The 26,268-nt window shown below is 40.5% G+C and overlaps 1 protein-coding gene across 1 annotated transcript in view; it reads right to left on the minus strand.

Moving 5' to 3' along the window:
* TGFBR3 (transforming growth factor beta receptor 3) overlaps positions 1 to 26,268 on the minus strand; it is a 185,900-nt gene that overhangs the window by 154,521 nt on the left and 5,111 nt on the right. Inside the window, exon 2 of the mRNA XM_019753067.3 lies at positions 8,898 to 9,075. Within this exon, the coding sequence (XP_019608626.3) occupies positions 8,898 to 8,958 (61 nt within the window). The 5' untranslated portion in view covers positions 8,959 to 9,075. The remainder of the gene's footprint in view (positions 1 to 8,897; positions 9,076 to 26,268) is intronic.

Below are 26,268 nucleotides of genomic sequence, written 5' to 3' on the forward strand. Positions count from 1 at the left end.
GTGATTATGTCAAGGTGTAGCCCCAGCTAATAAATAATAAAGATATACCTAGTTTCTGAGCGTGCACCACACTTAGAATTGGAGGGCTAAAGGTGTCTGGAACTCACTGCCTCAAACCAGTCTCCTTTCCCACACATGGATCCCTCGGACCCAAATGAGTTTACTGAAAAGTTTTCAAGGTTGCTGTTTCAAAAGCATGCTAAAGCCAAGCTCCCTGTTAATGACAGTAAGAATTTTCTAGAAGGTGTTTGCGGGTTCTGTGTTACAATTTGTGCATTAAGAAAACTGATGGCCTGTGCTGTCAAATGTGATCCTCAGACCAGCAGCATCAATATCATACGGGCCCATTAAAAAATGCACCATCTGTGACCCATCAAGAACTGCTAAGACAGAATCAGCCCGTTAGCAGGATCCCCAGGTGATTCGTACGCACATTCAAGTTTAAAACACACTGGTCTAATGTCTGTCTGTTTATAACTTCCAACTCCAAAAGCAAGATGGGTATATCTCACCCTCAGGTAAAACCAACATGAAGATCCATATAAGAAAAACATTTTAAAGTGACTATTTTCTTGACAGAAAAAAATTTGATATAAGTATCAAGCTCCTTGCTCACACCCAACATGTAGCTTAATTAATAAAAATGAGTTTATACACATCTATTTACTGTATAAAACGAGATGCAACTGTATTTCTCTGAAACACTAGTTTTGCTATGAGAAGCACTTTTGCAAAAGATGGTAAGACCCTCAAAACCCATAATCCTGAAAAACAGGCCACCTGGGGAATGAAAATGAGACCTAAATCAGAGAGTAAATAAGTTAGGAAGACAGAGTCCAGGCTTTTAAAACAGAGATTTTTGAAGGACAGTCATTCACAAGGGCAAAGAGATTGTCTTTAGATGGTTTGGGGGTTATTCTGTGTTTTAAGATATAGCTTTTACTGTTATATTGAAGTAACCATCTTTACTACTAGGTTATGACATAGATAATGCCACTGATATGAGATATAAGTCCGTATCCTCTTTCCTCCCCAAAAGGAACAAATTGAAAGAAATCACAAAATCATTCTTAATTTCATAAGCATATCCTTCCCAAGGGCCCTTCCTTCTAAAATCTGATCCTAGCCACCATCATTTCTGGCCTCAATTATTATGACAGCCACCAACCAGGATCCCCAAATGCACCTTTGCTCAACAGTCTATTCTCAACACAGCATCCAGAGTGATCCGGTTAAAACATCCTTCAGATCATATCATTCCACTGTTCAAACCCTCCAATGGCTTCATCTCACTCAGAGTAAAAAACCTTACAGTAGCTTACAAGGCTTTAGGCAGCCCCACATATGCCCCCCACTTCCCATCCCCACCGCCACCCAACTAACTCTGACTCTCCACTCTAGCAGCCACCTCACCTGCTGACTACTGGTTCAGCAATGCGGGCGAACCATCACCTCAGGACCTTTGCACTTGCTTTTCCTTCTGCCTGAAATGCTCATTCCCCCAGATATCCACTTAGCTCATCTCCTTCAAATATTTGCTCAAATGTGCTATAAATATCTTCCCAGTGAGGACTTCTCTAATCATCTTACTTTAAACTGTATTCCACCACTAACATCCCTAACCCCTTTGCTTTTTCTCCATTGAACCTACTAAATTTTCCATACTTTTTTTGTTTCTGGTCTATCTCTCCCCCATTAGAATGTAAGCTTCATGAGGACAAGGATTTTTGTCTGTTTTGTTCACTGCCTATCTCCAACACCTGGAATGGTGTCTCAACTGCTCAATAGATGCCTGTTGAATAAATCAATTAACACCTTAGGAAACTTAACCATGTTCGAAGGCAGAAAAAACTCATTGTTTGCACTAACTACAAAGTCACCCCGTTCTGTTTCTCAGAAGCTAGCCAAGTACCAGAGACTTTGAGCAGGCACTCAAAGTTTATCGACCAGACTACACGTTCTCACCTACACACAGCAGTTACTTAAAATGACAAATTGTTCTTGCCTCTAACTCAAACAAAAGGGGAGGGTGGGAGCTAGGTGGCCTTTTGCTTCGCAGTGCAGCAGCAAAACAACAGAGTTGGCAGGTACAGTTGCGACCCACTGGAAAAGCTGGTCGTAGTAAAGTGCTGCAACAGCTGGTGGCATCACTGATGGAAACAACAGAGCAGGGTGCAACCTGAGCATCCTTTTGGATGGGACAGAGGGTAGGAAGGAAGGGAGGTGTGACTCTGATGGCTCAAGTCTATGTCTGGGCTAGGAAGAAGTTATTCAGGCATGTGAGGACAAAGGGAAGGAACACAAAGAACCTAAAGCAGTTTTATTGAAATTTTTTCCTTTTGCCATAAAAACCACCTCTTACTATATGGTTCCCCTTATTGCCAACAGAAGGAAGAGCGTTTGTAAAAAAAAAAAAAAAAAAAAAAAAATCAACATTTTCCTTTGAAGGCAGTAGGATTTTCCACATTCCACTCTAGATGTATTTTAAGATTTCTAAGAGTTGGCAGGATAGGGCAGGAGAATAGCTGGGCCTCAGTCCCCAGAGCACCTGCCACCTCCTCCTCTGAAGGAACATTCTGAGAGCAAGTGCATTTTTAAGCCTCTAGAATTCCACCTGATTTACAGTCTCCTCTCAGAGAACAAAAATATGACTATATGGGACTTCAGGATAAATCATTGAGGCCACTCTGGCAGAGAACACTTTAAAGGAAAGGAAAGTCAGTGGCTCACATGGATGCAGTACAAGCCAGGCCAATCTTCCAAGAGGAGCAAGCCCCTTGATGCCTCGATGGCCGATGGCAGGGCCAGTCCTGAGAGAAGGCCTCGTGTTAGAACACTTCCCGGAATATTCCCTGTTCCCAAACCAGTGCTTGGAGCTCTATCAATGATTCAAGGTGGCCCAGAGTATGACGGATTAGTAATCAAAACAAAGTAGCTAAGAAAGCCTAATTTCCTATATACACAATGTGTGAAAGTATAACCTTTGAGCAATTAAACAGCTGTGTGGGCACACACATATAGCTCTGTCCTGATGAAAATACTGACCAGTGTTTAAAAAACAGACCAATACTGATGTCCTAAAATAACCCACATAAATCAGGACTCTAGAAAGCAGGCTGGTGATTATACAGTCTAGGATAAGGACGCAAAGGAGAGAGAAATCTGTGTTCTGCTGATTTGTTTGACATCAAATCCATGTACAATCTCACTCACGTTCTTGGTAAGTATGTTTCTTACACTATGTACACAACCAGTTGCCCAACTATTTATCATTAGTAAACTCTCCTTGCAAATTAGATTATCATATATTCCACCCATCCATATTCCACGCAGAGCAAGGAAATCTTTGAGAAACGAACTCATTTTTCTCTTGACTACTGCTAACTATCCCAACTCTGTGTGTGTGTGTGTGTGTGTGTGTGTGTGTGTGTGGTGTGTGTGTGTATGTGTGTACTGGTTCTGTGCAAAAAAACATAAAGGGGGAGGGCCCTCATCATGCCTGTTTATGCATAATGTCCCCAAAGGGAACATAACCTACACTACAGGCCACTCTTTCCACTCTGGGTCTTTTAATGCAGTTCTTTTCTCTTTAAAATAAATAGAAAGTTGGCACCAAGGTAATAGCTGGCATCACAATTGACGTATCTTTTCCCTGTGTATCCAAAAGTGGAATTAAACACAAAAGTGGTTATAATAACTACCTAAAAACAGTAATAATCACAACCCAAATCAACTAGCTGTGTCCAGAGATTTAGGGGTAGGCAACAGAAGCCCTTGCTGATTTTGCTTTGAACCTTCAAGCCTGTCCCTCCTCCACCCTCTCCATTCCCTGGTGGCAGCCCCCCACCAGCACGCTCCCCACCTTCCTGCCATTATGAGGAACAGCCTCTGATCACTCAGCAGGTCAGACAGGCAAGATCTACCGCAGAACCGTGTCTGCGGTTCTCAGGCCGTTCATCTCAACAAGATAAAGAGCAGCCAGTTCCTTCGGACAGAATAGAAAGAGCATGAACTCTGCCAGTTACCAGTTTTATAACTGTACGTAAATGTCCATTTTAACTTTTTTTTTTTTAATTGATTCATCTCTCATTATGTATCACATCTTTCTTCTCTAAGCCTCGGTTTCCTCACTGGTAAAATGAGTATAATAATAGTAATAGGAGGAGTGGTAGCATTGGTAATAATTACAAAAACAGTGATAATGATAAATACCTACCTCAGTGGGTTCCTGTAAGGATTAAACAAATTGATACGTGTAAGGTACCCAATAGAGTGCCCAGCTGGCACTGTTTTAATGAGGTGCTAAGGGGCTCTCTATAGCAAAAACACGCCGGTGCAGTTTGTCCACATAAGTGTGCTCAGTTCTGGTTTGACCGAGAGTTGAACCATCTTTCTAAATTACTTTCTCTAAGTTCTATTATTCTCTTTCTAGAAATGAAAAAAACAATACCTGCCTACCCCGGGGACCGCTATGAGAATAAAATGAAATACTAGGTATAAGAGCATTTTGAAAACTATAAATATAAAATGATATTACAGGCATACCTCAGAGATATTGCGGGTTCTGTTCCAGACCACTGCAATAAAGCGATTATTATCATAAAGCGAGTTGTAATCTTTGTGCTGGTGGAGGGTCTTGCCTTCAACTTTTAAAAACCACAACATCTGTGCAGCGCAATAAAGAGAGGTATGTCTCTATTATTAGTTTAGCCTCTCCCCAAGGCTGCCAGCTTGTCCCATTCTCAACCAAGAATTAACCAGCTACTATCTCGGCTTACTGTCCCATGGACACAAAGAGTTCAGAGCTTTTTTAGCAGGAAAATAGTTCCAACTAAAAACATCTCTATTTTCCTGTAGATTATACCTGGAATTCCAGGTGCATCCAGGAGAGATAAAAAGAAATGTGTCTGCTCAATAGAAATGTGTGTGCAGGGTGTGGGTAAACCTCCAAAGGATGCATCTAGGCACCAAATGGAAACATTGGAATGAGGGAAACAGCCATCCCATCACCACCCCGCAGGCATGGAGCCAGAAGTGTTTCTGCAGAGTTCACCTCGGTGGTACCCCTTTGACCAGGCACAATGGGCCAATGGCGTAGACGCAAGTCCATCCCTTCCAACCAAAGCGATTTCCCTGAATTCTCTGTGTGTGCCTCTTTCTGTCGTTATTAAGGCTCCTGGGAACACAGCCCTACCTAACTCTGGCAAGCCTCAGAGGCAGCAGTTAATATTTTTTAAAGATGTGTAGCAGAACAGTTTTTAAAGTGAAAACTTAGTGAGCCTTAAGCCCATAAGAGCAAGCATTTATTTGTTAAACATCCCACTTTTCTTAGACAGATTAGAGAGAGGTAAGGTGCCAAAAACCTAAGGTAATTTCTAATCAGGAGGCATTATGGCCCTTACACAGTTCTTATTCTCCAAGAGCATAGCCTTCCCTCCCTACAATGCTGTACAATAACCAAGAAATAAGGGAAGGAAGAAAAAGTGTGAGTTCTGTCAAAGCAACTGCCTCCTTCACCCTCAGCCTCAGGCAGAGAAGGGAAGGCTTGCCCTGAAGGCTTTTACATGGGGCTGGAAAAGCAGACGTCTGCCATTCTGACTTGTGCTCTGTCCCTCCTTGGCCGTGTATCTAAAGGAGGCCCTTTACAGCCATCACCCCTTCTGCTGCCAAGAACTCTACAGCAGAGTTTCATCGCCATGTCAGTGAAGTAAGAATACAAATAAAGAAGGCTCATTACTTGAGGTTCCTTCAGTTCTGATGACTTACATACACCTCTTCTGAGGCCAACTGAGTTTAATCTGGTTCCAGGATGTCTCATTGGTGGCTACTCAATCAAGTGCAGAGGTTCATTCATTCCACACTGAGGTTCTCTTACACAGAGGCTCCAATGGAGTGGCTGACGGGCTGGCCTGAGAGCCAAACTGCCTGGGTTCAAGTCCCAGCTGTGTCCTTTATTAGTTATGCGACTTTATACAAATTATTAACCAAGTCCACTCTCAGTTTCCTTGTTTGTAAAATGCAGATGATGCTAAAACTAATACCCACTTCATAGTGTGTCCTAATAAATGAGCTGACAGAGAACAAGCCCTTGCTAAATGTCAGAATGTGTGCCAGGCACTATTGTCTCTGAAGCTAATGAGGCCATATTCTCTGCCTCACTTTTTAAGGTCACAGTTTGGATTCTAAGATTAACAGTGTATGCCTCTGGCTACAGGAGAATGGAAGAAGAGAGCATCCAAACCTCAAAATGAAATCCAGAAGCCTCATTCTAACAAGTAAGGTCCTACACAACCAACCCCCATCCTTCCTTCCAAGCAGACCTCCTACTACATTCCCATACCAGTTTTCCAGGGACTCCAATCTTTAAAAACATATCAAGCACCTAAGTGCCATATACTGTGCTAGTCACGGTTCTCCCATCTGGTCGACCCAATGCCCTCCTCTTTGTAGATTCTGCCTGGCCTGCAAAAGAGAGCTCAAGACTTGGCACTTCCACAGAGCCCTCCCAGGCTGCTCTAACACTTCTGACCTCTCTGAGGTCTTTTTGCTCTTACTTGGCACTCACCATACATTGATTATTTTGCTATATATATGGTCATATTTCATTTGCCTAACTAAAGTACAAGCGACTCAAAGGAAGGGGTGAACTTCACATTTCTTTGTATATCCCTAAGTGGCTTGTACTATGCTTCGTACTTAGCAGGAATCCTTAATTAAGTGATTTACTTGATGTTTCAAGAGGGCACAGATGGCACAGAGCAAACCCATTATCATTCTTCTTAAACAAACACCCTTCTGATCAATACTCCCTCATAGTATAGAGACTGAAAGACTCTATCTGCAGACCTAGACTAAGTAGGTTTATGGTTAAATCTGCCACTTAGATGTGTGACCTTGAGAAAATTACTTAACCTATCTGTGCTTGGGTTTCCTTGTCTGTAAACTGGGGATAAACAAAGTACCTACACTTTTTAGGGCAGTTATGAGGATGCCATGAGACAATACTTTGAACAGGGCCTAACACACTGTAATTAATTAATTGCTCTGTAAATATTCATTATTATTATTACTACTATCCAATTGAAGTTCAACTCGTCCAGAATGCCCCCAAAAGCATTTTGTAAAGTCTGCTGAGCCTATACAGAAAGCTACTGGATATACGTAAATACAAAACATTTCTCCCTCCTTCTTCATTCATTTGGCCCATGAGGTTGTTCGAAAAGGCATCTCTACCTCTGTACTACTGATCAGTTGCCTCAAGTGGCTACAAAATCTGTAATTCTACTGTACCTCCCATTTTACTGTATACCTCAGCAAAGCTTTGCTTGTGTACAGAACTCGAAACAATATTTTACTATGGCTTAAAAGAGGAAGGAAGGTCTTAAGCAAAACTGATTCACTATCAAATACATCAAGGCTGCACAGAGCCATTAAACTTACTGCTTTCCCGTGAAGTACCTTCTTCAGTTATGTTTTTCAGTCTGTCCCCGGCCATCAGTGAAAGCAGAAAATTCTGCCTCAAACCCACCAGGTATGATTACACATCTTGTCATCAAAACAGCACATTTTCCATCGAGCCGTTTCTCTCTTCCTTTTTCCTTTGCTACTACTTTTCAATGAGATTTTAATTAAGATCAGTTTTAATACACAGGCTAAAAGGCAGATAACTCTTCAATCATGAGACAAAATGAAACTGCTGACAGAGAGAATGGGCGGTTCAAATTCACATGCGAGCATTCAAAAAAGGAAAACTAGCAATTTTCTCTCAAGACATTTGCAACGAGGCACACTGACTTTAACTCAGCCTGTGCCTCTGTACGACTGCTGGCTTGAGTCTATTGGAGCCTCAGTTGGTGGTCTGGCTTCTTCAATATGGCACTGAGGTTAACAGCATTGATGTAAAACCTGGCTCCTGCACTGCCTAGCTACATGACGCTGTGCAAGTTGCCTAATCTCTCATTTCATCATCTGTAAAGTGAGAAAAATAATCATACCTACCTTAGAGTTGTGATTAAGTGAGTTCATGAAATAAGAATATCCTATTCCTTGTTATATTCTGTAATTGTTTTGCCCAGTGCCTGGCTGTACTGCTCACTCAATAAATGCGAACTCGTCTCAACTGTATGTGAATTCAATAGCCAAAATCAAGAGGCTAATCATTTTTCAGGTCAATGTGTTTCTAGTTGAGACCAGCCAGTTTCCAGAACTGGTCCAACAAATTAGTTCTACGTAGCCCATTACAGAACAGACACAAAGCAAATTACACCAAAATAAAGCAAAGTAAGTTTCCACATTTATTAAGCAACACTGACTATAACACTAAGACGTTGACGTGGGGGGCATCTGATACTCTTACTTAAGCAACAATGTTCCAACCAAGTCATTTGCTTCTTCTTACCTCCAACCTCATACGCTGATGTATATATTGCCATACTTTTTTAAAAAATTACATATTACAATATCTGAAACAGGCAAAATTAAATACCTTCTAAACAGCCTATGCCAGGAGTGTCTCCTCTGTCTAGAAGATCTATTTATTTTGTAGTGAAGAACAAAAAGGCTTTCTTAAAATTCTTGTTTAGGACAAGAAAGTAAATGTAATCTACGCATGGAGCAAAATTAAATGGGTTTCAACGTTAGCATATTTGTTTTCTACCCACCTCACCACTGCATCACTGACCTTGTCAGCCCATGTAGCACCAGTCTACTAAAATGTAACATAGGCAAACATACTATGTATCGGTGTAGTAGTTACATATTGTATTTCCCTGAAGAACATAAAATACGCAAGTCTTGCCTAAATACCACATGTCCTAAATTTCTCTAAACTGTAGAGATGGAAGAAAAATATATCCAAAAGAATATAATAAAAATGCAATTTATATTACGCAACTTACCTGCAGTGGCTAAACAGGAACTCATCAGGGCAAACATGGCAATCACATAATGAGAAGTCATTTTTATCTCTCCAGAAGTGTGTCCCGTTGTCACCTCAGCCTCCAGTTCTTCAGATCACAGACAATCTTTGCAAATCAGAAGTGGCCTTAAAATCCTTCTTTCCAATTTTCAAATTGCCTGTAAAAAATAAGCATGTTTCAAAATGAAAAATTAATGCAGGAACTTCTTTTCATAAACACACATCAGAGTGAAATGAAGAATTTCTAAATGTGTAAGATAAATTTATCTTAAAAGATGCTGAGACAGCACTCAAGCAACCTGAGGTGGGAAGTGTAATTACCTAATAAAAATTTTTATAGCATTATTTTTACAAAAACATGCTTATTGTTGACATTTTAAGTCTTTGGTTTTATATAAAGTTTTCAGGACTACAGAAGAAAATCAAGATGCACTTATAACATCACCAGTTATGTTATGGCACTAAAGTAATCAAAGACACTGAATACTTGGATTCCTTAGTATTAACAAAAAAACACAGACAATCCTGATTAGAGACTCAATCTAATGTTACAATGGCAGAACTATCACAAAGATCAAATTAAAATACCTTTAGAATCAATCTGGATAATAAAGAACCATTAAAAGGCAAAAATTCTCATTTAAAATGTTTGCCAACATATTAACAGGAGAAAAGTCTTCTTGTCTCTTAACCCCCCATCTGAGATTATCTGGTTACTGGACTGGGTCCTTTCTAAACTTTCCTATGCAGAACCTTCAAGGGCAAGTTTTGTGGTGGTTTGTTAAACCTGACTATCCCTCCTATGGCCCTAAAAATGACCTCATTTAGACATTCCAAAGTATATTTTCCAGCCCTGTATCCCTGAGCCTGGCACAACCCACAGAAGTTGGTCAATTCACCAATCATTTACTGAGCACATTCTATGTTCCAAGCATTGTTTAAGAACATCATTCCTTCTCATCAGGAATAAAAGCTGTCCAACAACTGGACAAAAGCACAAAGATCCTTGCTGATCGCAGCCCTGGGCAAGGCCAGATCAAGGAGTGTCCAGGAGCCATCTCAAATAGTTGGGTTTGCAGCCTTGCTACCCTCACCCAGGAAATACCATCCACAGAACCAGCTTGCTACCCAGAGACAAAGCCAGTTTGGGCACCTGTAGATACTGTACAAAAATATAAAAACAATGGCAAACTGAGTTTCTAATTAAGTGTTCTTAGTTCACTCTACCAGAGGAGGGAAATAGGGTGATTGGGGGACTGGTGGGAGGAACCAAGAGCCTTTTCACTGAATTCTCATTAGAGTTTTGTACCATTTGGGTTCCACAAGTATTACCTATCCAGCAATAATAACAATAAAGTTTTAATTTCAAAAAGAAATTTTTAGATATGTCTTGAAACTAGATTATTATATATGCAGGAGGTACTGTGGTTCAACCTTGGTATGTGATAGTGATTTAAAACCTACTACAAATAAAATATAAATTGTGATGGCAGTTAAAAGCCTGCCCAGGTGAGTCCACTCGACTGCCTACCAAATGGGTGATGGTGGGGAGATTGTTCTGCATACATGAACCTATCCTGTGGGCTATTGAAGACTGAATACACACACACACACACACACACACACACACACACACACTGCTCATTAATGTATGTAATACTTAAAACAGTGCCAAACACATAACAAGCAAACAATAAATTATTAGTAATTATTAATAATTATTATTTATTAGTAATTATTATCACTACTTGGCCATTCTTTTTGAGGTATATTAATGCCAACAAAGTGAAAAAATTATGGTGTGGTTATTTATGCAATTCTTAGCTAGTGTGAAACCAGTTCAAATCTTTTACCTATTGAAAACTAAACATTTCAACAGATACTAAAAGGAGATAAGCTAAAGAATGGAATCACTGAAAGAACAAAATTGCCCTTCAAGTTGAGGCACATGTCACTGGTGGCACAAGAGTATTATCTCAAAAACTGACTCAATTATAGAGACAATTTTGGAAGCCATGAAATAAACTTCAATCATCCCTTGAAGTCCAACATTTCTGTCACCAAACTCCACATCACCTCAGATGAAATGAAAGTCTCATCTGTTAACTTAAAAAGTCACAACATTAAAGAGGATTTGTCCCTAATTTTCATCTTCAAAAAATTCGATTTCCTGAATGGATTGATAAGGAAAACCCTCTCTTAAAAAATATACTATTTCAGGGACAGCCAGATGGCTCAGTTGGTTAGAGAGCGAGCTCTCAACAACAAGGTTGCCAGTTCAATTCCCACATGGGATGGTGGGCTGCGCCCTCTGCAACTAAAGACTGAAAATGGCGACTGGACTTGGAGTTGAGCTGCATCCTCCACAACTAGATTGAAGGACAACAACTGATGGGTCCTGGAAAAACACACTGTTCCCCAATATTCCCCAATTAAAATATATGCTATTTCTGCAAATGCTAAAGGCAATTTTCATAAAGCAAAACCTTCTAAGGGGATCTCAGAAGAAGATGGCTTCCCAGAGGATTTATGGAACACATAACCACATAACCTATAACCAAGGCTTGTGGGAATATTTAATGAGCTTGTGTCACCCGCTTCCCACAGCTGCAGAGGGTCTATGGGTCTGTGGGACTGTGCTGGCTAATCCAGTGGCTTAAACCAGGTCCGAATGAACCTGTGGAAAAGAAAGGCAAATGGTTCTATTAAAAATATAGACTGCAAATTGCTGACAAGAATATTGGGCAATTATTAAAATGCAGCAATTACAGATATAATAGAGCCAAGCCAAACAGTGTGATGCCCAAAGGCAAACCACAGCAAGTTTACACCGGATCTTAAAACATCTCCAAGGAAGTCCAAGACAAGTTGAAACTACACACTGCTGCTTTTAACAAAGAGGGAGCTTTTCTTCCTTTAGCTTAAAAGTCCCTCCATAATGTAACTTGTTCAAAAAGAAAATAAACTGCAGGGAGTTTTTGTCTAATCTTCCCAATGTGGTGACAGGATCCTAAGGCGGAAGAATATAAAAAGGAAAGCAAGTTGTTCCCATTCAGTGGAATGCCAGTTTTGGCCAAGACTTGCACACATCAAGCGCCTTAACACACAACTTTTGGGATCAGTTCCCCAACTAGAAGTATGCTGGATAATCGAAGGCTTCCAAAAGGTTATGAATTTGAATTTGAAGTTAAACAAGGGAAATACAAACTCCTCTTTCTTCTGTGAGGTTATATCACACTCAATTTGCTAAGACCAGGAACTCCCCACCTTGTTTTTCTGACCTCACTGCATCTGCTTGGACTTTATGAACTAAATGCTTCCTTTAGAAATACAAATAGGGTACTTTGAGATCTTGAAAGAACAACTTGAGGTCTGGTCATTTTGCCCACATTACAAAGCAATGTGTTCCATCAAAGGGTACCAGAGCTTTTAGTATGCACAAATGAACAGAAAAAGATACTGCATGAGAGCTTAATGGATTTTAAAATATAGATAAATAAAAAAGATGAATGTGATACTAATTCTTCCAATTTCAGAGTTTCTCTGTGCCTACTTCTGAGGCCATTAAACCGAGCATGCTGTCCCCACCTTCCCTTGCGATCAGGCAGAGTACACGATAAAGACCAGGATTAGCTGAAAAACCCTCATCCAAATGAGTCCTGAAAACCACCGTGGGTAATCCAATGTTCAAACGGAATTGGGTGGGAATAGCATTCCCTGGGTTGACCAGGATGTTTTTTAAAGAGCAAATCTTACTCTATCTTAGAAAGAAAACGTGGCAAAATGATGGCTAAAAGCCAGCAAGAAAAATTACTGAATTCCCCTTAGATGGCTAACACAACTGGCTACATACATGAGATTATTCAAAATCAGAACTAACTTACAATTAATTTGCAGCCAATCCACTTCTCAACTGAAAGAATTGGCATGCTAAAGATATGTGAATAGCTTTTAAAGTTGGAAGAGGTCAACATGATTTCACTGATGAAGAAGAGCCCAATCTCCAAGCCTGCAGCACTTACCCAACATAATACGGCAGGGTCAAAAGCAGAAAGCGGGGCTTCCCATAACCAGCACTCTACCTCCCAGCTCCAGGTCTGTCACCACAAACTAGGAACCATTTTCTCCCCCTCAATATTCAATCTCTGAAAACAGAACATTTTTTCCAAGAGAAAGGGAAAAGCCTGCCATGGCTGCCTTCAGACATTGCGATTTCCACGTTGACACATGCACTCTGCACAAATCAGTAGTACTCCAAGTTCTTTGAAAATTCGAAGGGCAAGATGAAGCACAAACCTGTGCACTGTTGTATCTCGACACTAAGACTGCTCCACCCCAATCAGGAAAATATGCAACACATTTGAAGATCTTAAAGACAGGCGTATAGCGAGTGGAAGAAAAACATTACCATTCCCTAAATGTAAATAGTAAATAACACCTGAGTTTCTGGTACCTTGAATAATGAAATGGTTTTCTAACAGATCATTAAAATGTTTCTAGCCTGCCATTTAAGTGAATGCTTTGGAGAAAAATAAACTGTTAAGTCTGCAAATGGTTAAATAAAAGCTGGTAGAGGAATTGTTCTGATGGCTATTCAACATGTTATTCAGGGGATTTAGAAAAGAGGCAGGATGGATAACGTCAATATCTCGCTTGGCAGCCTATAAAAAGGGATGTACAGGATGCAGGGCAGATACTGTTGTTTGTCTGATGACATGTGGATGCCCTTTAAGACCTGTACACAGAGAAAGCAAGGCCACCTTACTGAGTCACAACAGCAACTCTCAGGTTTCTCTACTACACAGGGAAACTGATTATTCCAAATCCCCATTTTCAGACAGATTTGGCACAAAGAGAGGAAAAGTCCAAGCTTTGGATAAAAAATCTTTGGAATCACATGTAAGCACAATCAATATTTAACAAACATGTTCTACTATGAGCCAGGCACTGTTGAAGATGCCAAGGAGATAGCAGTGAAAAAAGGAGCCAAAAACCCTGCCCTCATGGAGCTTACACTCTTGTAAAACTAACACCATTTACTATATTAGGCAAGATATGTAATTTCCAGGGCTTCATTTCTTCCTTCGGTAAATCTTTATTTGCTGCTTACTCCATGCCAGGCAATGGGAACATAATGGCCAAAGAGACATACTACATACTGTTTGTCTTTGTGGGCTTAAAGATGGGGTAAACCAACAAATAACCACAAATATGTAATTATATGCTATGATAAGAGCCCTAAAGGAAAAGTAGCCACAACCTGAAGGATAAGTAAAAATTTAAAAGGTCAGGTAAGGGATGACATTACAGGTAGATGATCCATTATAGGTCCCTGATGCTGGAGGCAGCATGGCTTCAAAGCCAAAAGGGAAAGGAGAGGAACATGGTTTAAGCAGGGAAGTGGTGTGATCCAACTGGGTTTTTAAAGATTTTCCTGGTACGGGCACTATGAAAAACAGTATGGAGATTCCTCCAAAATTAAAAATAGAACTACTGTATAAGCCAGCAATTCCACTTCTGGCGATTTTATATATAGATATATATCCAAAAGAAACGGAATCACTATGCTGAGAGATATCTGCACCCCCAAGTTCATTGCAGCATTATGTACGATAGCCAAAACATAGAAACAACCTGTGCCCAACAACAGATTAATGGATGAAGAAAATGTGGTGTACGTGTGTGTGCGTGTGTGTGTATACAGTAGAATACTATTCAGCCATAAATAGGGAAATACTGCCATTTGCAACAACATAGACAGATCTTGTGCACATTATGCTAAGTGAAATCACTCAGACAGAAAAAAACAAATACTATATGATCTCACTTATATGTGGAATCTAAAAAACCAAACAGAGAAACAGAAAACAGATGGTGGTTGCCAGAGGGGTAGGGGAAGGGGAAATGGGTGAATGTAGTCAGAGGTACAAACCTCCAGGTATAAGATAAATAAGTTCTGGGGATGTAATGTACAACAGGATGACGATAATGAACAATATTGTATTGTACATTTGCATGTTACCAAAAGAGTAAATCTTAAAAGTTCTTACCACAAAGACAAAAAATTTGTAACTACATGAGGTGATAGCTGTTAACTACGCTTACTGTGGTCATCATTTTGCAACATATACATATATGAAATCATTATGTTGTATACTTTAATCTTACACAAATAATATATCAATTACATCTCAATAAAACTGGTAAAAAAATAAAGATTTCCCTGGGTACTGTATGGAGAGCAGAATGAAGGAAGCCCAAAGTGGATGGAAGATCAGTTAAGACTCTTAAAGCAGGTCAGACAAGAAAGAAGGTTTAGATCAGAATGGAGCCTCAGTTTCCTCATTTTTAACAAAATAACAAACTAAACTTACCTACATTGCAGGTTTATTGCAAGAATCAAGTAAGATTTTGCAGGTAACAGTATAAAAGCTATCATTATTTATCATTAGCAGGCTGTCTCTACCAAAGAGAATTATCTTCCTGAGGCCTAAGATTCATTAAAGTCCCAACATTCTGTAGCTGCCAGTGGCAGGGGACAAAGATTACTCTTGAACTACCTGTACTTGTAGGCAGAAATTCCACATGAAGACCGGGTGGGAAGGGAGGCAGGAGCACGGAGGGTACAAGATGTGCAGAGAAGCTGGACTCCACTCTCCCCTGACACTCCAGGGCCTGGTCCACCCTCACTCCTGGCTGACTGTGTGAACAACACATCTCTGGCCCCAGCATCCTTAGTTTCCTTGGGGCTGACCTTCAGTCAGTCTTGAAAAGCCCTTCAGTCTATCCCAAGCATAACAAACCTCACTGCTCAAGCAAACTACTATAAAAGGGGGAGGGTGGGCATGGATACATTTCACACGGTTGTGAAAGACCACATTTTGTGCAGCTTCACAAACTAGAATGGATTTTTAACTCGCCCCTGCAATATTCCAAAAACCACCTTTCACATTTACCCTGTTTCCCTGAAAATAAGATCTAGCTGGACAATCAGCTCTAATGAGTCTTTTGGAGCAAAAATTAATATAAGACCCAGTCCTATATTATATTATATTATATTATATTATATTATATTATATTATATTATATTATTATACCTGGTCTTATATTACAGTAAAATAAAACGGGGTCTTATATTAATTTTTGCTCCAAAAGATGCATTAGAGCTGACTGTCCGGCTAGGTCTTATTTTCAGGGAAACCCGGTAATATTTTTGCATCCAACGATTTCTGTCGCTCAGAATTTTAAGCTATAATTAATAGAGAACTATACTTCAGGGTTCCAAACCTGGCTTACCCAGATGTGTTACATTGGGCAAGTCATTTAGCCTCCAAACACACACACACCCCCAATTTGTAAAATGGTAATGATCTTTTCATTGTAATATGAGACAGACAGAATAGGCCATGGTATGTAAAGCAATACCTGGCCCACACAGGACATTTTTAAAAACTAATTCATTGGAGTTTTTATGGTACATAAAAATATATTGAGGCTTTCAAAAAACCAAGCCAACTACTAGTAACAAGAGTAGATTATACCAAAGTTTGCATTAATTTTTGGATTAGATGTTACCCACTAGAATTTCAGCAATTCCCTCTAGCACCAAAAAACGATTCCAAACTCAGTACAAGATATAAGTGCTAAAGATAGTCATAATTCCTGAAGGGTGGGGAAGGGACGGCCTCAACACCTCTGGTATGAGTTACAGGGATCTGGCTGCATGACCCTCCTCAGTTCTACATTATGATTCCCAAAGTCACTTCAGGGCTGTAGCCAGGGGGCTGCAGAACTCAGCCTGGCACTGCCACCAAACCAACTAAGCTGCCTGGAGCGAGGAATCAGCTATCACACAAGGGCTTATTAAATCATGCAGCTGCAATTATTCCAGGGAAAGTCGGCACATCTGAACATTCTCAGGACACCAGTCATCATCCCTTAGGCCCTAGCAAGCACCAGGGCATGAAAAACAGCTTTTGGGAAGCAACATCTACTAGACCTCCAGTGGACTATTTTGTACATTATATAGTAATTTACTATATGATTTACATGTTTATTTATATTCATGGGGGTTCTGCAAATACATGAATTCAGAATAAACTTCCAGAATAGACTATTTTGCTAACTACAATAAAGCATTTTTTTATTCCTATCACTGACTTCCAATATAAAATTATTTCTCTTGGGTAGGGGTAATCCCTCAATAGATACATTTCATTTAACCAATAGTCTTTGGTAAGGAAAAGGCTCAGCCGGCCAGCCATGTGAAACATTAAGAATTAAAACCCTTCGATGGTTGCCCACTGTTGTCAGGATAAAGACCAAAACCCTTCACAGGATGCCGGATGTTACCTACTTAGTCCAACCTCATCCTCTGCACGCTCCAACCACACTCGCTTCCATTCGGTCCCATACAAGGGCCAAGTCCTCGCTTCCCAAAGCGATGTTCACTGTGTGGGAACTCAATGGCGATCCACGGTCCCCCTAACATGGACACTTTCTGACATCTTCAGGTCTCAGGTCTTGTATAAGCATGACTTCTTTAAGGGAGCCTCCTCTGATTCTCTCAGACGAAGTTAAACTTGAACATCTGGAATGTAGTGCAATTCAACCCTGCAGGTAAATCTTTCTGTAATTACTTCCTTCCAGGTATGGCTTTCCCACTCGTCTGTTCACTCCAGAAAGAGGGATCACAGTCTACTTAGCTCACCCGCTGGCAAACAGTAGGCATCTACTAAAAGTATCATAATGGATAGCAAGTATAAAATACTATTATGCATGTTACAATTAAAAGCAGTATGGAAGGAAGCCAAGGACAGAGGCCTCAGAACAAACCAACCCTGTGGATAACCTTAATCTTGGGACATTTCACCTCCAGCATTGTAAGAAAATTAATTTCTGTTGTTTAGGCCACTCAAAAATAAATAAATAAATAAATAAATATATGTATATATACACACACACACACACACACATATATAGTAGTATGGAAGGGTGAATTATCATTCTCAATCATAAATGATAAACCAACAAATAAGAGTTGTGTGTAAGAAAGAACCTATACCTCAGGCAGCCTCAAAGGAACAGGACAGGCAGGAGTTCTGGCATCAACCCGTTTTACTAGCTCAGACAAGTCACTTCCTTCTGGGCTTTAATTTCTTCATCTCTCATATGATGAGATTAAACAAGGAAATCTTTTATTCTATACCTTAGAATTGTCATTCTATGGACTAACAACTAATCCTGAATCCCTCCTATAAAATGAGACTTCCAACACACTCGTGGAAATTTGAAATATAATGGCTAGCAGGGAATGACTTAACAAAACTGGGAAGGACTAAGAATAACATTCAACTTGACAACATAAGTGTAAATAAAATACAGGCATATACCTTGTTTCATTGAGTCCTGCTTTCTCGCACTTCATGGATACTGAGTTTTTTACGAATTCAATGTTTGTGGCAACCCTGTATCAAGCAAGTCTATCATTTCTCCAACAGGCTCAGATAATGGCTAGCATTTTTTAGCAATCAAGTATTTTTTAATTAAGGCATGTACACTGTGTTTTCAGACATAATGCTATCACACACTAAACAGACTACAGTATAGTGTTAACATAACTTTTAATGCACTGAGAAACCAAAAAATTTGTGTGACTCACTTTATCGTAATATTTGTTGTGATCTGGAACCGAACCCACAGGTATGCCTGTACTAATACCACACTGGCTATTTTTAATACACAATTTATATAAACAAAAAAATTTAAATGAATTATCTTGCGAGCAATGTAAGCACACACGAAACCTGAATTTTGTCAGATCTGCCCATTTTATCAAAACTGCCATATTTATTCTATTCCTCAAACTCCATGAACTCTACTCATTCCATTCACCTCATTCCAAAAGCCACTTTTGATTAATCCCATCCCACTGTGAATGCTGTCTCCTTGACATTTTGTATATAATTTGTTCCATGTTACATCTTCTACTCAGGGCCAACTCAGAATGTTAGAAATAGATAACATCTACTCCAACCCTTTAATTTTACAGATTAGGAAACCAAGAATTAGAAAGGCTCAATGAGTGGCCCACCATCACACAGCTAGTTAGGAGCACAGCCAAGACTTGTCCACGTGCTGCTTTGTAATTATTCTGTGGTTCTTCATGTGTTTATACCACGTTCTCCTTCCTATTAAAGGCTAACACCCTGCTTTTTTCTCACCCCTCCAAACAGTCTCAGCTACCAGCTACTGAGCACCTACTGTGTTTTTTATAATTTCTCATTTCATCCTTTCAACAACCCAAGGAGAGAGACGTCCTTCACTCCACTTTATACTGAGAAAAGTGAGGCTTCAGGATGTTAAACAACTCCAAGGTCACCAGCTAATCAGTCTTGGCACCAGGACTGGAGCCCAGGTTTGTCTGATGCCACAGCCCATGACCATAACCCCACAAACAGTAAGTCCTCCCCTAGAGTCGCCAACCAGGCCCTGCACAGTCACCTTCTGGTAGTGTGCAGGGTGATTAGATCTGACATAAGGGATGATATTTCGTTTTGAAACCAGGGAGGCAAGGCTCAATCAGCAGTTTAATTTTACTTTATTCATTCACTCAACAAATATTTATTAGCACATACCTTGCTGCAGGCACTATTCAGGGATCTGGGGACACAGCAACGCACTAAACATGACATTGTTCATGGAGCTCACCTTCGAATGGGGGAGACAGACAACAGATACATAATGTGGCAAGGGGGAGTAAGTCCTACGCAGGAAAATAAGGCAGGTTAAAGAGAACAAGTGAGGAGAGGATGGATATTATTTTAGATAGAGTGGTCAGGGAAGGTGTGATGATAGTGTGATCTATAATAAGGAACATTTAACTGGTCTTCCTCCCCATTTCTGACACAGAGCTGCTAAGACCCTTGGAATCTCCTAAGTGATGAGAGGGATAAAGGAGTCTTTTGTTGTCTTACAGAGGTGACTTTTGGACTCCACCTAAGGATGGACTTTTTTTTTTGCCAGGAGAGCGAACCATGTATTTGGAGGGTTGGAACTTTCAGTCCACTACCTCAGAGGAGGGACGAGGGGCTGGAAGATGAATCAGTCCCCAACGGCCAATAATTTTATCAATCACATCTACATAATGAAGCCGCCATAAAAACCCAGGGATTCAGAGAGCTTCTGTGTTGGTGAACACAGGGAGATTAGGGGAGCATGGTGCTTGGAGAGGGCACAGAAACTCTGCGCCCTCTCCTATGTCCCTTGCTCTATGCACCATTTCCATCTCGCTGTTCCTGAGTTATATCACTTTATAATACGCCAGTCACCTAGTAAGTAAAATGTTTCTCTGAGTTCTGTGAGCCACTCTAGCAAATTAATCAAACCCAAAGAGGGGGTCGTTGGAACCTCCGATCTATAGCGCTAGGTCAGAAGCACAGGTAACAACATGGGCTTGCAACTGGTGTCTGAGTGGAGGGACATCTCGTGGAACTGAGCCCTTAACCTGTGGAATCTAGTGCTATCTCTGGGTAGACAGTAAATAGTGTCAGAATTGATTTGAATTCTCAGCCACCCAGCTAGTGTCTGAGAATTGCTTGGTGGTGTGGGGGAAACACCCCTCCCACACAGTGGAATTGGTGACCAGAACCCTTTTTAGAAGGTCTGTCAAATGACATGACATTTGAGCACAGAGGTGAGAGACAGAGCTATGACAGTATCTGAAGGAAAAGCATCACAGGCAGTGGGGATAGCAAGTGCAAAGGCCCTGAAATGAGAGCATGCTTAGTGTCTTCTAGAAGCAGACTATAGTGTAGTAGAAGGTGCGGGACCGCCCCCCCCAAGCTGACCTGGGTTCAAATCCCTGCCCTGCCTTTTCCTAGTGGTGTCACTGTGCACAACTTACTAAACACCTCCATGCCTCCTCATCTGTAAAGTAGAGATAATGATTCTATTTCCCTAATGGGGTTCTTATGAGGATTAAGTAAATTAACAACATGTAAAGCACTTAATCCCTAATATGTTCTTAGGGTTCAGGAAATGGTAGCTATGATTTTTTAACTAGGTCATTGGTAGCTCCATTCAAGACAACTTATTTTCAATTTGATAGTTTTGAATCTCAGAGTTAAATTATGCTGCTGACTTTGGACATGGCCAATAAATTCCTCCTAAGCCCTTGACTTCCTTGGCTGGGCTTCCTGACCTGATAAGGAGGGTTCTGTAGGAACCATACTGACGTTACCAAAGCAGGAAGCAAGTCACTCTAACATCACTGTTGTACTAACATAAATTAGCTCTTCATTCAACATAACCTCTACCCCCAAGAATCAGACGCTTCTTCAGAATTTACTGTCCCTTGGATTTAAGTCACTGGTTTCATAGGACGGACTACCACCCGTATTGCCTCCTCACTGTACCACTGACAGAAGCAAATGGTAATTTCAATTGCAATCCTCTGTCTTGAGAAGGGTTAAAACCTCTCTTCAAAATTAAAACAGTAATTTAACTTTTAAAAAGATCTTTTCTCCAATGTCCTTTTTGTCTAAAGGTAATATGACATTTCAAAGAAATGAGAACATCAAAGCAAAACTGAAGCATCATCTGGCCTGGTGGTCTCCAGACCGTTCCTTACAGCACAGCCCAAAGCAACTCCAGAAGGTAGTGAGCTGCCCTGCAGATGGGCCTAGAGCCAAGGGAAGATGTCAGGGCCACAGGGAAATTCTGCTCCTCTCCCCCAGCTCTTTTCTTTAATGCTGTGTTTACTTTTCATCTTTGTAGCCCGATGGGCTAAAGGGCAAACCACAGGCAGAGAGAAACCACAGCAAGCCCAAGCCTGTTAGAGGTAAAATGGGAGTCTTCCCAAACCACTTGTAAGGCTGCAAGGCTGGGGGGAGCCCACGGTGGCTGCTTCAAGTCAGACAATTAAAAAGAGGTCAATGTTCTCATTTGACAGGCCTTGAATGTGGCTTTTTAAAGATCAGATTCTCCTTCTTCCAGACAGACCTCATGGTTTTCCCTTTTTAATGTCATAAGTATATGTTTAACTATAAGAAATCCACCAAAGCTTGCTTCTTCTCATTCATTTATTCATCCAACAATTATTTATCAATGCCTGCTCAATGCCAGGACTGTTCTAGGTGTGGGGATTCAACAGGGAATAAAGCATATAAAATCCCTTCCCTTGTGGAGCTTACATTCTATTCAGGGTAGATGGACTATAAACAATATATATAATTGTATATGAGATAGAGATAAATGCTAAGAAAACAAAACAGAAAAGAGGGAAAGGAAGTATTTGGGGGTCTTTGGTTTGGTTCGTTTCTTTGTTTTGAGTAAGGATCTCTAGGAAGTGAACTCTAGTCTAGATATTTGGGAGAAAAACATTCCAGGCAAAAAAAAAAAAAAAAAGAGCACATGCAAAGGGCCTGAGCTAGAGCATGTGTGGCCCACTAGGGGGATGGCAAACAGGCCAGGCAGCTGGAACGGAGTGAGTGAGCTGGAGGAGTGAGGCTAAAGAATTAATAGGCAAGGGAGTCATGGGCTGGCTATGTTGGACTTGACAGGTCATTGTAAGGATTTTGATTTTACTCTGAGAAAGAAAGGAACAGGAGGGTGTTGTAAGCAGAGGATGACAGGAGCTGACTTAGTTCTTATCAGGGCCACTCTGGCTATTGGGTGGAGAATATTGCAGAGGGGCAGAAGGAAGCACTATTCCCCAGCACGTGACCTTGGGCAGGCCACCTAACCTCTCGGTGGTTGTTTTCATCCTTAGAGGGACTTGAAGAGGATTATTTCTAACCCTGAACTCTATGGTTCCAAGTTGATTTCCTTTGTCTTTTCTATAGTGATAATTTATATTGACTGTAAATGTGATCTTTCCCCAAAGCTTAAACTGACATGAAGCTTTAACAACTGAGTTGAAGAATTCAAGATGACAACATATATGCCAAGCCCATGCCACACACCCAGGATACAGAGATGACAAGACTCAATCCTGCTCTAGGGAAGTCCAAAATCTGGCCTAAGCAGAAAATAAGCTCTCATGAGGCAGCAGCAGAAGTGCTGTAAGAGAAAATAAGGGAGGAAGCAACCAAACACCTGCCAGGAGGAGCCATGTGAAGTATCACCAGAGAAGCTGACAACAGATAGCCTGAATGAGTAAGCTGGGGTCCTCCAGAGAGAAGGGAAAGGAGGGGGTGCTAGAGGAGGGACAAGTGTGAAAAGAACAGGGCATGAGAACACAGGGCATGCTTTGGAAGCCATAAGGAGTCTGGTATGAGGACAGTGAGGTTCATGGAAGAAGTGGAGGAAAAATGGCTGAAAAAGTAGACTAATGCTATGTTGTTAATAACCGGACACCCACGCCAAGGATAATGGAACAGCATAGATTTTTAAAATGTAAGAAATGAAAACATCTGCATTCTAAAAGGCATCCACCATGATGGATGCATAATCTGAGATAGAGATGCTGAAGCCAAGAAAACCAACTAGAAGGTGCCTACAATGGTCCAGGTGAGATGACGATTTGCAAATGGAGAAAATGCCAAGTGAGATCTGCTGAAGGTAAGACGCCACGAGATTGGTGTTATTCGGCTAGAGGAACTAAGCAGAAGAGAGTTACTGGCGTAGACGTGGCCACTGAAGCATAGAAATATGAACGAGTAAATGACTAAGAAAGGAAGGAAAATGGAACCTCGGCGAATATCAACATGTGAGGATCGAGCATTAAAAGGAGACTTGAACGGAGATGAGGGAGGTAAGGGGAAAAACAAGAGAGGTAGTTCCAGGGAAGCCAAGATAATAAAATGTGGAGAAAACAGGAGAGTAAAGCAGCAAATGCATCAGAGCAGGCAATGAAGATGCTGACTGAAAACAAGCACGAAATTTTGCACTTTGCACCTTTCCTAGCGCCTTGTCATAGTGTGGTGGGCGTGGGAGCCCACCTGCAGCAGGCCGAGGACTTAATGGGAGGTGAGAAAAAATAAAGCCAATAACTAACCACCACTAGCCCTGACAGACTTCGTTGTTATCAAAGATTCTGCACCACCAGGAAAGTTTTATTCAACACTCTGTGGAGGTGTAAGGTGTGAGAAACCGGAACTAAGGTCTGCTGGGGGTGATCTTCTCTTAGTTAACACCTGGGTCTCATGGGACCACTAATCCTGAAACTAGCAGTGGGCTTTAAGAAAGGCTAGTTGCTTCTGACAAGTGGTGAGGACAATATATTCACCCACACATCATCCAACTTCCAGTTAGGCTTCTCACCTCTGTATTCTTCTCACACTAGCATCCCTAGTCTTCTCCCCTCAGCAGAATAATACTAAGCAGCAGGAACTACATTTCTGCTCAAAGCAGGGTAAACAGTATAACAAAAAACCATCGCACCAACTACCTGGTATGGCGCTGGGAGCCCAAAACCTGGCACCATTCAATCAGGAAAAGGCTTTACCAAAAAAACACCAGTCAGTCCTAGAACACTGGGACCAAACTCCTTAGTGTCAGCAGAAACTGCCTAACTGTTCTTCTATTTGCTCTCCGAGAAACAAAAAGGAGCCCAAGGAGGCAAGTCTTCAATCCCAAAATTATTAATTTCCAATAGAGAATGCATGAGAAAAATTTAAAAGCCAACATAAAAACAGATTCCACTTTTTAAGTGCATCTACGGTCTTTTCTCCTTTGCCCTTTACAAAAAAGCAACCAAACCACCAAATGATCATTTTTCTTGGCCTAATTTTCCTATTTTTGTGATATATAATTGGAAACAGACTGCTTTTTCCTGGCTTCAGCGAACAGGATCTTCAGGGTTATAAGAGTTGCCAACTACAGAACCTCAACCTTAGCAAAATTTCTTTTTCAAACCTCTTACCTATGTACCTTCTTGAAATATATAGTAATTCCATGGGAACACATTTAAATCCCTTATTATTATGCAAAAGTGAATTTTCTCCCAACAATTTAGACACTCCTCTCCTTTTCATAGCCTCCATACCCAATTAAGCTAAACAGAATCCTGCTTTGTGTTCAGTTATCTCCCATTTGAACATTACCAAAAGCCCTACCCAGCCAGGTATCTATATGGGATACTTTCTGGAAGCATTTTTAAGAATTTAGTAGAACTGGTTCTACAGGAAACCTTATTAGCCCACACACTGAATGAAATTAAAGCCTTGAATATCTTAGAAAGCAACTACTTTAATAATGAAATAAAGATGTCACAAACTGAAAAAGCCATAAATACAGAAAAATGCACAATGTGTCAAGTAAGTCATCCTGCCCCCTGGCTCCTATGTCAAAAACATGATGTATCCAATGGCTGTGCAACAATTATAATGGATGAGTATGATGGATTCAAAACAGAGACAGGTGCATCTTCACAAAATGGGTTGTTAGCCTAATTTTTCATGATTCAGAGGGTATATTATGAATAGACAACAGTAATTTCAATAAAGACAAAAAAATAAGAAAAGTGTCTGCTCAGAAACACTGGCATAAAGAGACCAGCAATAGTAAACATGCCCATTTAGAAGATCAGAAACTTCTCCCACACACATAGGGAAGACCTTACACTACAGTGATGAAAAATGTATGTAATGAGTCAATGGTGCTTTCCCTCAAAGTTGAATTTGATTTGCCAGCCAATTGCACAAAGTCTAATATAACAAAATGAGACATTTATTCTTTATGGATAATCAGAAGAGAGTTTTGTATTTGAGTATGATTTTAAAAAAAAAACAGAAAAGAGGTAATTCATAACAACATAGGCAATATTACACAAAAGTACTTAGAGTACTACATGAATTCAGGGCTTTGGGAAGTGAATCTAAGTATTTCACCTCAAATAACCTTCCAAGTAGGAAAAGAAAAAAAGCCACATTCTGCTCATGCAATCATCATACAGTTAGTTAATTATGAAATAAAATGTGTAAATAGTCAGGTATATTTTTGCATCCAATGACCAATTTCATATTGTCAAAGCACATAAATCACAAAAAATGCTAACCAAATGATACTCCCAAAAAGGGAGTATCTTTTCACACAGCAAGTAGAATTAACTATTCATCAAGTTTCAAATAATAAAATAGCATAATAAACATAAAAGAAATAAATCCAAGTTCTGCTAGGTGCTCCACCTGACCCACTTGGTGTTCTTACTGTCAATGGTGATTGAGTCATGGAGCCTGTAAAACTGCAGACTTTCTCCCAGGGCAATCTGATCAACAGGAAAGCTCAAGGACTAGTATGTGTAGCAACTGTTTTCTAAAGACCATTTTTTTCCAAGGACTAATCAACTCAAATGTGTTTTAACTAATGGTCCATCTGCAATTTCACACAAAAGCCTGACCTTCAGCACG

This window comes from Rhinolophus sinicus, chromosome 14, assembly GCF_057876585.1.
Source record: "Rhinolophus sinicus isolate RSI-liver-muscle chromosome 14, RSI-T2T, whole genome shotgun sequence".
Classification (NCBI taxonomy): domain Eukaryota; kingdom Metazoa; phylum Chordata; class Mammalia; order Chiroptera; family Rhinolophidae; genus Rhinolophus; species Rhinolophus sinicus.